A 14,042-nucleotide genomic window follows, 5' to 3' on the forward strand; every position below is an offset into this window, starting at 1 on the left:
TGAAGTGTTGGGGCCAGATACCACAAGGTTCAGAGCATCTTTACGCCCTACTAAAATCAACAGGAGATGAAGGCGTGTTGTTACTCGAAGGGATGCCTACTGCCTTGAAGGACTGAGCCTTCTCAGATAAGGTATGACCCCAAACAGCCACAAATCAACAGCACTGAGAAAAGAGAGAGGGATAGAAAACTCTTAGCACACTGGTTTGGTAATCATGTCACATTACCATTCACCTTTTCATGAAAATGGACTGTTCCACATAGAGTTCAGTCTCAGACATGTTTAGTATGATGATGGAGTAGAAAATGCCCCAGGTAACTTACTTTCCTGAAGATTTCGACTTGGCAGGAAAAATACAGACCAGTTACTGCTTGTGTGTTTGAGCACATTTGAAAAAAGATGTAGCAAGCAAATGGCAAAACGCCTGGTCCATTAGGAAAAAATAAAAATCAAAAGGAAAGACCTAACTCAAAATTTGAGTTTCCCAAGAAAAAAATAAGGCTTTATTTTCAAGAATATCCATGGTCAGGAAGCTCTCCTGAACAAAGCAGAGTAATAACAAGGCAGTTTTAACTTAAGAACATCAGAAATGCCACTCAGTCCATCCAACCTAGCAGTCTGTCTGCAAAACTGAAAGCACGAGATGCTGTTTAGCAAAAGCACAAGAGCCTGGCCGCTTTCTGCAGTTCACTGACAACTTTTGTGCAAGGAAAGCAGGACAGCACACCACTGCCTAGCCCTTTTAGTAGGCATTTACAGACCTTTTATAGACCTGTTGCTCATCAGTTCCTCTAATCTGTTTCAAATCTGCTGAGACTGCCTGCCTCCACAATCTCCTCTTGTACCAAGTTTCAGAAGTTTGCTGTGTAAAGAAATATCTTTTAAAACCTGATTTAAACCAAGCCTGTCCAGTTTCATCAAAGGCCTGCTGGTTATCATATTCTGGGATCTGGTGAACAGCTTGGAGAAAAGGACCCAAGGGTTTGAACTGAAGTCAGCCTGTGGGACATCCAGAAGACCTCAGACAGTAGAGCCACAACTAACATTGCCTCAGTTGATAGAGGACAAATGAAACATCACTTCAGCTACCAGAGCCCTGTAGAAGTTGGTGGCTCAGCTGTGAGCTGAGTATGAAAGTGTCAGAGAAAGCAGGTAACATAACATTGCCTTAGTATTGCAGTGATAATGGTATTAAATCCACTTCCACTCTCCACAAATTCAGATCAATAACTATTTCTCTGTATGCAGATGTGTGACTCTGCATAGCAAACCATTATACCCAGTGTTAAATATGTACAGAAAAAGTTGTGGTGTTTGATTTTAATAGTTAATTATTCCTTCCTGAGAAACTTAACGTATTCAGTTCAAAGCATGTCATTTTTAGCTTAGTGTGTTTCAGGCTGAGATGACTGAGGTTATCTACTTCCAGAATTCACTTCAACATTTCACTTTCATAATTCCTTGTGTATTCCATCTGTTATTTGCATTTCACTACATCCATGGAAATTATGAAGCCAACTGTATTTTTCATTTTCATTATTCTCTAGCTGATAGGCTTTTTTAGTAGTAGTTACTATACTGAGAGAGTGGTCAGACATTGGAACAGGCTGCCCAGAGAGACAGTGGAGTCACCATCCCTGGAGGTATTTAAAAGACACGTAGTCGTGGCACTTCAGGGCATGGTTTAGGAGACATGGTGGTGTTGGGTTGACAGTTGCACTTGATCCTAGAGGTCTTTTGCAGCCTTAAAGATTCCATGATTCTATGATTCTACTACCATTCAATTGACAATTGTATAACAGTTCTCATCCTAAAGGATCCCAATTTTCTTTGCAAGAGTTTATAAGGATGTTAATGTGAATACAGACCATTCACATGAACAACGCTTTGCCAGACCAAATGCTTACATTGCCCCAGAAACAGTGGGTAGCTTTAATGATAATTTACAAAAGAGCACTTAACAGAGCTTGTCCTAGACTAGATTTGCATCTAGAAGTGTTTTGCTGCTGCATTAGCTGCCTATAGTGCTGACAGTAGCAGATATTTTTTGTTGTGTCAACAAGGCTTTAGTCTGTTAGACCTGTTCACATTTTATTAATCTTTATGCACATTTTTATGCACTTGATGAGGTATCATTCAAATCCTGTGTGATAAACCAACATATCAATTAATTATTGCATGTGTAACTGTAGTTAGAAGACTATACTTCTAATACAAATAGTTTGTGTAAATAATTGTATCATTGTTTTTGATATGTAAATATGCAGATACATGATATGTCCATGAAGGTCCAGAGAAAATTATATATATTTATCAAGAGCTATTTACTTACTCCAACAGAGAAACAAGAAGGTCAATACATTCTAGGTCTGCATTAATAAAATAAACAGGTCCTTTTCTATTTCCTAATTTTTCACAGCTCACTGTTCTTTTCTAAATTGCTGTTAATGTGGTTCCTATATGAACACACTCACATGATGAGTTTGTATCATGCAGCAATTTCATTAGTACAGGATGTAGCTCTCCTCAAGTAAATTCACACCCAGACTGGCCCTCAATAGACAATAATTCATAGGATGAAGTAAATAAATTTGAACTGTAACAGAATTTCTCTAAGTGACACATGCATTAACTGAAGCCCATAAAGATATTTTAGTCGCTAGGCCTGAAGTACAGGCAAGTATTAAGTATTATTCCTCATTGCTATGGTCTTGGGATTAGCTCTGATCTAAAAACAGTTCGGCTGAGGAATGCAAGTCAACCCATTAGAAGAACAAACAGCAATTAATCCAAAATGTTTATCACTCACCCTCGGCTGGAAGTGCCAAAATGGACCTACTCCTGCTTTGACTGCCCTCAGCATTTTTACTGGAGCAAGAATGGGAACACGTGGACCATGGAGACCACTCGCTGATGACACAGTCTGTTGCACAAGGGATTTCACAAGCCACAACCTCAGGACGGGGAAGCTCTGAGCAGAGGTGAGGTGGTACCTCTTCACCTGGAGCAAACAAAACAAGTCAGATGTGGAGGAAGGTTCAACTTGGTTCAATATCCACAGTCTGTATCAAACAGACTAAGTTTATGTCAAACATCCACCTGCCCATGGATATGTTACGAAAGAGCACGTGGTAAGGCTTCTGGCTTGAAAGTATAATACTTGAGCAACTGACTTAAGTATTTCTTCAGAAAAGAAAAAAAAAGAAAAAAATGTTTTTCAAGTTTCATGTGTGACATCTTGGCTGCAGTCCACTTTATAAAGCAGGCATGCATGAGGAATGAGATAATCCAATCAATAAAAAGTTGTAATATCAATTATCAACAGACTTGATAACTGCCCCATATTTTTCAGCAATCTCCACCTACAGAACCTATTTTCCACAACAGAAATTGTTCAGGTCCCCACGGAAGCCAATATGATTCTTCTTCCTGTAGGCCAGAGAAGTGCTCAATAGGTGTTTTGGTCATTCTCCTGCAACCTCACCAGACGTTACCATGCACCACTTCTGACTCAGCTTCTCACCCAAAAACTAGAAGATCCAAACTAATGGATCTGTTGGACCACCCCCATGCAAGGAATACTTCCTGTTGGGGATGAACCAAGGGACCTGAACAAAAGTATACACCATGAGGAGAAGCATCTTTCCAAAACTCCCTTCAGCAAGATGGTAGGGCATTGGTGGGGAAAAACCTACCAACCCAAAGAACAGCTGGCAGAATAAGCAACAAAACAAAGCACGCAAGAGGGGTGTTGTGTGGAGTCCTCCACATGGAACTACTGGTTTTAAAAAGCAAAATAACATATAATTTTACTTTTGAAAGAATAAATGAAATGTCCAGTAACTTTATTAATTGCATAGCATTTATGAGGAAATCATAATTCATAAAAAATAACTCTTTTGGTACTGAATTCCATATAATGTCTTACAAATATAATTCAAGCAATGAACAGACATGACTGACTTTGTTAGACTGCTCTCTTGCTTAGTGTTTCTAGACCCTCACAAATTTTCAGCTACAAATCTGAAATTTCTGGAAGCTCACATCTACCTGTTTAAAAACAACAAGCTCAAGCTGCACGTTACCTCCTCTCTTGCCCTTACAATAGTCACAAAGCTTTCCTTTGAGGTTTCTTTAATTATGAATCTACGAAAAACATAATGACTATCCAGACTCAATTATACCTAGGAAAAAAAATTAAAATTTATAGTGGCAACAACTGGCTCTTTCACCTCACACTACAGGAACAGGTTCTGTAACAAGGCCGCCCAGGATGCAATTATAACTAGGAGGGTAGAAAACTCTACTGCTTTTGCAAGGCAACACATGTACGAGTGAGTAAATAAGAGAGGCAGGCTGCTAGCAAGAGTGCATAAAGCTGTCAATAGCATGGTGGTATTATCTGCAGTTGCATCCCTAAATGAAGACAGGCTCATCGCCCTCGAGGCACAAATAAAACTTTTCAAGCATATTATGAGAAGTAACGGAGAATCTAGCAGGCAATCAGACTGCAAGATATGTTTAAAAATACTTTATTTTTATACTCCCTTTCCCTTGCACTCATCTATGCTTATCAGGCAAGGCTCGATATGCCCAGCCTTGTACTACTATTTTAAGTCTGCTGAACAAGAAAATGGAGACCAACACACTCCCTACAGACAACCCCCATCCTTCAGTACTGAGTTTGGCACCCCTGCAAACCAAGCTTAATCCATCATTCGCTTTGAGTAGCCCATGATCACCACTGCTGCTTTGGATGCTCACATAATGCTGAGGACTATCTTTAGAGAAAAATAAAAACTCCAAATAAACCTGTAAGCCTTATTCCAGCTGCCTTCCTGAGTCATTTTAACATCAAAATCCCTGCTAATATTTTGACAGCTTGTCTGTACGGCAGTAGATAACATGAGGCCATCCTGGGCAGGCATGATTTTAGGAGTCAGTGGTACAGTAGCATCAAGAGATTATATGCTTTGGTGAAGTAGGGTAAAACATCTGTCCTCCTCTCCCATCACTGACACTCACAGGGAAGCACATGAACAGTCAGTGAGAGGCTTCTGAATGAGAAGGGATGAGATGGGACACTGGCCTTGCAAGTGTGCCCCCCCACCTGCCCTCTATCCATGCAAGTTATCTTCATTATATATGGGCTTTATGGCAAGGGAGAGCCATGAAGATCACCAAATTCTGGATTTAGCCCAATTTTTCCACCAATCAGTGCCAGAGATGTAAGCATTAGAGAAAACCCTACTTGCTGAAAGCCATGGGGGCCAGCTTCACCACTGATTTAATCTGACTTTACGATGTCTAAGCCATGCCACCCAGAAGATGGCTCAAAACAGTTGGGTCTCCTTTGGGGTGGCTTCCTCCACCCATGAGCTCAGGTGCCACAGATTTTAAAGCAACAACACTATGGGGAAGGGAGGCAGAGGAGCAAAATGTGCTTTGCACTTCTTCCGTCCGTGATTTCTTTTCACGCTGGATTTACAGCAGGTGACAGCAACAGTAACGCTGCGAACAGAGGCTGCAATTCATGGCTCCTCAGCAAGGAAAGGAAGATTTGAGTTTTGTTGTAAAGAGTTTACCACCCGGTGCATGAAGGTACAAATTCAACACTCACTTTGATTTACTTTATAGCTCTATTCGCTGTGTTCAGGTTTAATTACTGGCTTGTATTACTGCAAAAGGGAAATGTTCTTCTGTACCAGCCGCCTGGCAGAGAATTCTCAGAAAACTACCGTATACTACAAAGAGAGGTAATAATCTTTCATTTTCCATGAAAAATACTAGTACAGGATACACCTGAAGTGTGCTTTATGCATTGTCACAGACTTACAGGGAATATTAAATTCTCCAGAGCTTCCAAATTGTCCACCCAGCACCTTGAAGGTGTAATTCTTCTCTAAGATATTCTGAAAAATCTTTCTATAAAAGTCTCTAAATAGGACTAATGCCTTTAAGCACCTAAATTATGCATCTGAACATAATATGAATTCTCATCCAAGTATGTGTTTAGATCTTAAGACGCAGCACCTGAAATCAGCCCAGAACAGCAGCAGGGTGGAGGATCACAGCAGAAGGATGCCAAATCTCGGTGAAAGCCAACTTTCCTTCAAGGAAAACAGGGAAAGGGACAGTGCTGACCATGACAGCTACAACCTTGGTCCCTGTTAGAATTTTTCACATAAGAACCCATGACACTGCTCTGAAGTTCATCTTGTGATAATCAGGAATTAAACCCAGATGGCAATTCAGGGACCCAGTCTCTCCTGGTCAGAGCCCGGAGCAGCTCCCTCTTGATGGGAAACTGGTTCCTGCGTGCAACTTGATCTGACATTGGAATAAACGGAGAGCATCGTTCATCCATTCATCAGTAAACTGAGATGTCCAAGGCCAAAGGACAGAAGGCATGTGGAAGGCAGGCAGGCAACCCAACAAGTCCTAGGTTTTGTGGGTCCTCTAGTTAGCTTGGACTGGACCCAGCCCATCCAATCCAACCCACTCCAGAGGTTACCACCACTATCTTTGTTGGCTCTCTTCAGATACAACTGCTCATTTCATTTTATTCTCCCCCTTGATACTGTCCAAGTGCCAAGAATTAGCCTCAAGGAATTACGTTTACTCTGAAGAGCATTTTTCTGCTGTAATACTAAACAGTACAAACCCACAGCTGTTACTGAGATGCAACTGGAGACCTGATTAGGATGGTGACTGAGTGACTGAACAGTTTCATCCTGATGTTGAGAACACAACCAAGTGGGGCTCAAATTGGGGTGAATCTTGGGAAGTGCCTTCTATCCTTAGAGTAACCACAAACTACTGCTAAGACAACTGCACATGGAAAGCACTACCTGTAAAACAGAACTTATACCTACGTTTTACAAAGAGTTACAACTATTAATTGATTCATGCTAGTCATGATCAACACAGCACTTTGAAAATATTCCTTTTTCACCTATTCCATACCAAGAAATATAACAGGGCTGTGAGTCAAAGAGAAATCATTTTTTCCCTATTATGAAATATTTTAAGATTTCAAAGCTTTCAAATTTTTATACTCCATATTAGGAAAAAATCCGGATCTGTCAAAAAAACATATTTTAAAAAGACGTGGGGGAGAGAGAGCAAGAGTGTAACTACGTGTGTGTGGTTTTTAGCCATTACCTGTGAGGCACAACACACAAGATCCAACTTCTGATCTGCATCAGGTCTAAGAATTGAACCAGCATCTCCAGCACCCCAGGAGCCACAGTGCTCCCTCTCACATGCTCTTTGTTTCAAGTTTTAAGCACAGTTTTTCCTCTCAGCCTTACTGAATGCATGCTTTCCTAAAACAGTGTTAGTTAAGAAAAATGTTACAGTTTTCTACAAAAAATGTTTTATTGCAAGCATCCTGACCAACTCTAATGACATTTTTTAACTGATTGCCTTATACTTGGCCTTGTATTTGAATAGTATAGTGATTAAAGCTAAATACCCAAGATACATTCACCAGATAATGTTTTCAGTATAGGAAAGAGTGAATCCATTTTCTTCCGAAGTTAGGGTGTAATAATTACAAAAGAGAAGACAAGCTAATAAAGTTGATCATTACCTAACAGACCGAACAAGGTAACAGAGAAGCTATACGGAGGAGTACAGTTCTGAGTGGAATTTCTGATCCACCTAAAAGCAAACTAAATTCTTCCCAACAATGGAAACAAAACAAGAAATCACATAAAACCCTCCTTGAACTAAAGATCATCTTTTTTCCACCAACTTAATTTTGTTCTTATTGTCTTTTCCATCCTACAAGGAGAAGCCACTCCCATGATCCTGAATAATGCAACTCCACAGCAAGGCACTGAACCAACGTTTCATTCTGAATCAGTTCAATATTAAACTGCATCTGCCTACTTTACATAACGCCTTGCAGAAATCACATCTCTAGCACATTAGTCTCGGTCTTCCCAGCACCCTATGTACTCATCCCCTATGACACAGTTTAATTACACCTGCCACAGATGTCCCTTCTGGCTCAGGAAAAAGGTATTACAGCGCAGGGAATGTCTACTGGACAGGATAATACTAAAGCAGCAAAAATACAGACCCCATCAGGCAGCAGGAATCAAAAGATCAACTCAGAAGCAAACCAAATATCCTTCTTTTGACATTCACCACTATACCGTCTTCATTTTTTAAAAGGAAAATTTGAAAAATTACTTTGAAGGTTTCAGGTTTGCACACGTGTGGAGGCTTGCCCGACCTCCATGGTGGGGAAAGGCTCAAGAGAAAGGAATTGCATTTCAGACTGATATGCATTGCTACCTACGAGTTCATAAAATTTATTTTTTGCACAAATGACTGCTGCAAAAATGCTGCATATTTAATGACAATTACTGGTTTGACATCAATATTTCTTCTTGTAGCATTTCAAATTATTCAGTGGAAATAATGAAGCTGTCATCTAAAATACTATACGTATCATAAAATTTTATGTCCCACTTAAATCTCAGAAAAGAATGACAATAAACTTTGATTAAATACTTGCCTGTAACAGAATAAGATGTCAACAGAGAGTAGTAAATTCAGAAGAATTCCTATTGACTGTATGCCAGTTTGCTAATGGCAACTGCGCTCAGAGAAAGCTGTCTGCTGACAATATCTTGGCCTAGGTATCTCATCAGCAAATGACGTTACATTTAAAGCAATAACAATCAAAGTACAACAAAAGGAGAAATTTCTTATAACCATTTTGAATGTGTTCATTTCACCACAACATCACACTTTTTTTTTCCCCCCACACATTACACAACCAGCTTTAGAGATACCTTAAAGGATCCAGGGCTTGCCATGTTCAGTCGTCACGGGGAGACCACTGTCACACTTCACTGAAATCCCTGGCTCCTGGTTGACTTTTCTTAATGCCAGTCAACAGGTAAGAACATCAGAGAAGAGCGGTGTCAGCTTGTCAGGGAAAGCAGTGGCGTATGGAATAAATTTAATTGCAGTGGTCCATCACTATTATCAGAGCCCCATAGCAGAGAAGAGGAATGCAATAGCAATGAAGACGAATGGAGGTGAAGATCTATCACCAAAAAAGATGAAGTAGTAAAGAAGAACAAGCCATTCACAATAGAAAAGAGGAAACAAACACAAATACAACCAGGATCATACTCAGGGAAAAAAAAATAATAGATGAGACAATCATTAAGGGTTTGAGTCAAAAGACTTAATTCAAATGCAACAATGAAAAATAATGCACTAGATTAAGGGAAAAAACATTTTTAACCACATAATGCACAATGAAGAAAAAGGGAGTAACAACTCAGGAGAATAAGGAAAAAGAAAAGTAACATGAAAAAGTATGAAAAACGGACAGAGGGAATGAGAATAAATGTGCAAAAGAAACAGTATGTCTAGAAGTATGTTACGAAATAATCACAAAATCAGAAGTCTTGCACAAATCCCTGCATTTCTGGCCGTGATCCTGTCTCTTACCTGTGTCTAAGTGATCCTTACATAGGTTATGAGAAGAAGATAATGATGACTATAGAGAAAAATTGGTATTTGTTTTTCTTCGCTATACATCCTCTACTGTCATTTGGACTGTTTACCCTCAACTGGTTTTCCCTCCTTATGTAAATGCACATAAGAAAATTGATTTCTGACTCTTAAGAAAGCTCCAAGAAGGCGAGCATGGGGGGAGGTACATCAGCAAGCAGCTGCCAAGCCTGCAGAGAACATCCCAGTATACCTTTGCAGAGTATTATACAGCAGCTACCGGTCTCAAGGTTAATAAAAATAATACAGCTGCATGCGGTTATCTACTGTATTTCCTATCCCACACAGAAAGACAAGCAGTCATTTAAAGGAATGCTGCACATTCACATGCTGGGCTTGGGCGTAAAAGCAGAATTAATTCCACCTTGTGGCTGTTTGCACAACCACTCCTGAATTAAGAGAAATTGCTCACGTGGCACCTGAGAGTAAACACGGGTTCACTGGATTCCTGGAGAAGAGCATAGAAATTCAGGCAGCTGTTCATAATAATTAACAGAGCATAGCAATCTGAAAAAATAAAGTATAAGAACTAAACATAATCCATATTAGTGTTCTGGGCTTTTTTCTACTCTCTTTCTTTGTACTTTTTTCTTTTTTCTCCATTATCCCTCCTCATTGTAAATGAGGGAATCTACACAGGTGGGTTGATCAAGACTGATTGCAATTAAGATTTATTGTTGAAATTGGTTGCTGTGGTATAATTGGAACAGGTGTCCCTCCATTTTCTTCTCTGTACTGCTTTGTTCCAAACGCTCATCAACACAAAACACTGTAGAAACCAATTATACAAATAAGTCAAATGTATTAAAATATTATAAAATATACATATTTTTCCAAAACTTTAAGGAAAAAATCAGCTATGAGTAGACTTGTTTATTCCAATAGCGTATAGAGTCCACTTCAAATTATGTATCTGTGCAGTGGGGCAGAACAATTTTAGTGGAGGAATTCAGGCATTTTAATTCAGAATAAAGAAGGTGGCATTTTATTTCCAGTGCATCACAGCCTTAAATTTCTAAACATTCAGTTTTTGCAGACTTAAGGTGCCATCTTTAGTCTCATAACTCAAAAACAAATTGTAAGGGACACATTACAAAGGGTTAACTACAGTAATCATGCTCTCACACAGTAAGTGACCCCAAAAAGAATAGTTGTGTGTGCATGCATGGGAAGGTGCAATGCTTTTGTGCCCACTGGTCTGATTATGCTACTCTTAAGAATGACGTACCTTGTTGGCGTGCTCATAGCCGTCAAGGCAATGACTAACTGCTATCCAAGTGATATTCCCAAAATAATTTAGCAATTTGCCATACATTGGAAATAACAGACTCTTTTTCTCTTCTAGACCCAGAAATCACCCCAAGAGTGAGTTTGTATTAAGACACTGAAAAATTGTAAACAATAGTGCAGCAGATGAGGTTTCTCTAAGTTGGCAAAAGCCTTGTTTTCAGATACAGGGAATGCTAATGATAATAAATAATTGCAAAAACCATCTGGGTTCTTTGAAAAACGTCTTTCTCCAAGTCTGCAATTGAATCTCTACAAAAAAGAGGATCAATGCAAAAGAAAATGAAAACAGTAAATTAAAATTAGATTTATGACAACTACTTAAAACTAAGTGCTCATTTAGAAGCAGTTAACACAAAAATGTGTTCTAGTTCAGATGCAGAGTCTGGCCTAAGCCCATAAAGCAACTCGGAGAGCTTCCACAGTCTATCAGGAAATGTTCAGGATTTGCAGGACTGAATACTAGGCTATTTCTGTTTTTATTATTACTACTAACAGTGGTAGTTTCTTTTTCAATTTTGTCTCTAATTGATCCACAAAACTCAGAACAGAGTGGTATTAAGATATCCTATTCGATAGCTTTTAAAAGATTGCAATAAAGAAGAAAAATCACCCAGTAACATAGAAGATCAACAGTCAAGGGTCTAAATGAATGACTGTTCTTGACAAAAACAATGCAAATTACAAACCGTGATCTTTGGTTATTGAGTAAAATCTCTTAGTGTACGCACCCGTTTTGCCAAGTATCAGCAGTGCATCTAAACTGTGTGAGATATTTTTCAGATGGGTTAAGTTACTTCTGGCTAATATACCCTGACCCATGGTTGAACCATTTTTACATAATAAAGTTGTGAATTTTAGAAAGAGTGTTTAATTTCCAGGTATTTTGCATAGATCATTTAGTACTTAAAATGGGGATAAATCAAATGTAGGAAACACAATATTAATAATATTTTCTGTGTGCTTCCACTTTGCCCATGAGGTGGAACTTTAATTACATCATTAATAACGATGCCTACATTTTCAGTCGGTAGTGCATCATTCCTCTAGTGCCATTTAAAGTGCATTTGGTCTCTAAACTGCTCCACCCTCTGGAACTGGTTCACTGATTATATCATAACCGCAGCCTCATCCTGCTTACAACTCAACTACAACGGCATCAACAGAAGAATTTAAAGGCAGGAATTGCCTATTATGACCTAGAATGCAGAAGGTTTATTTAGAAAAGCTTTCTGTTATTTTCTGGCTCCAGAAAGTTTACATAGATTTGAAGTTGACAGTTGTTCCTGGAGGGGGGCAGAGGGAATCTATCATTGCTTTCCCCTAATATAGAGTCCAAAGTGCCTCAAAACCAAAAAATACCTATAACCTGGCATCTGTGACTATACTTTTTACTGGGGAAAAAAAAACCAAAAAACATTGTTTCCAATGAGGCTTTCCAAGAGGAAATCTCTCCCAGCAGTAAGCAGTGCAGGACCTTGTATTTGGGTAGTGTAACTAAAAGGTGGCGAATAACAGATCTGCTATTGCATCAGAGCAAAACAATGTGTATCGTTTTCTGTGTATCAGTAGCCTTGAGACACAACTTTGCCTGAAGCTTGCTCTAGATATTACTGTTCCAGATAAGTCAGCACGCTCTGCTTCCTTTTTCTTGGCTGATGAAACTATTTCCCATAAAAATGTTTGCTCTTCCTCTAGGGTTCAGATGGAGATGGATCCTGCTGCTTGAATGTTCACACAGCAAGATGACACATCCTCACAGCGTTGGCTGGTGTTATCATCCCAACCTGGGAAATGGGGTGTTGCCAGCAGGACAGCATCCACCAGAATAGGAACGCCATGTCCCCAAGAGGTCTCTGCTCGGTGGGGTACGCTGACACTCCACCATGGCATTCTTTCAGAGTTTGAACATACAGATGGGTTTGGCTGCAGCAGCTGAGTTCAGACTCTGGCACAACCTAAGCTGGACAGTTGTTACTAAACAAAACTCTGACCCTTTGCTTAAAAGCAAAATACTCACCTGCAGATTCCAGTTTTTTCCAAATTGAGTGGTGAAGCTAAAACCTGAGGACCATATTACAAAGACTAAGAAAGGCCATTAGCCATGCTGCAGTAGTGTCCTCAGGGTATCCCCTCTGCTCACAGAAAGACGAGAGAGGAACATGACAGAGGACAAAGTAAAGGGATGGTAAGTGGAGAAAACACAGAAGAAGGAATTATCTTTGATATCAAAATTTCATCAAGCTGGGTCTTTCTCACAGGTGCTGAAGCCAGGACTGTGTGCTGAGCTGGCAGTTCAGACAAATGGTGTTTGTAGAGTTCAGAGACAGCCACGCCAGCACTGCCCTCCCACGCTTATCCTAGTCTTTTATTTGATTAAAAAAAAAACCAAAAAAGAAAAAAAAAACCAAACAATGTATGAACCTTAAAGGGCCCGGACAGATACTAACTAGTCACTCCCTAACAGATTTTCCAGCTCCTGTTGGAGAACTACTATTTTAACTTTTCTAGCAGATTAAAGGAAAACACAGAATCTGTAAATGGAATCAAATGAATTCTCCACCCACCCCCTTTTTGAACACCCTGAAGCGTCAAGGCTGTCAGGAGGCATTTGGACATGCTTTTCAAATATAAGAACTGAAACAGAAAAACTGGAGAATATCTGGATAAAATTTGGTTTTCTACCACTAAATTTCTTTGTGTGAAAAAAGCAATAACCTCTCTGGAACTTAGAAAATATTTCTGTTCTGATTATTCAGCTATTAAAATGGGAAAGTGTCATTTTATGACAATTGCTTTCGGCAGGAGATATTTTACACTTATATTCTCAAGGAATATGCACATAAGGAAGAACAATATTAAAATCTTCAGCGTTAATCTGTATTTTCAAAGCTAAGCACATTTTGACAAACTTTCTAATAGACACTGTTCAAAATTCATAACATATATGAGCATGATTACATTACTCTAATTTATTTTTTCTCCTCTCATGTGCAGCAATAAAATTTTACCTTTGAACTTATATTTATTACAACTTTTACTCTACGGAGGGCATGCAGGCACAGAAATATAATAAAGCTCTGCTAATTCCATACATTATTGAAATCCTAACACTGCAAATGGTATCTTACTGTCTTCATGCATACTTAAAATTTCAATTCAAAACTCATTTCATTAAAAGGGCTGGTTAAGCAACAGCATATGCTTATTTT

The 14,042-nt window shown here is 39.2% G+C and overlaps 1 protein-coding gene across 2 annotated transcripts in view; it reads right to left on the reverse strand.

Moving 5' to 3' along the window:
* Positions 1-14,042, reverse strand: part of THSD7B (thrombospondin type 1 domain containing 7B) — a 336,705-nt gene that overhangs the window by 146,922 nt on the left and 175,741 nt on the right. For both annotated transcript variants that reach the window (XM_064451039.1, XM_064451040.1), the window contains exon 9: positions 2,810-3,001. In XM_064451039.1, the coding sequence (XP_064307109.1) occupies positions 2,810-3,001 (192 nt within the window). The remainder of the gene's footprint in view (positions 1-2,809; positions 3,002-14,042) is intronic.

This window comes from Phalacrocorax carbo, chromosome 5 (genome assembly GCF_963921805.1).
Source record: "Phalacrocorax carbo chromosome 5, bPhaCar2.1, whole genome shotgun sequence".
NCBI lineage: Eukaryota > Metazoa > Chordata > Aves > Suliformes > Phalacrocoracidae > Phalacrocorax > Phalacrocorax carbo.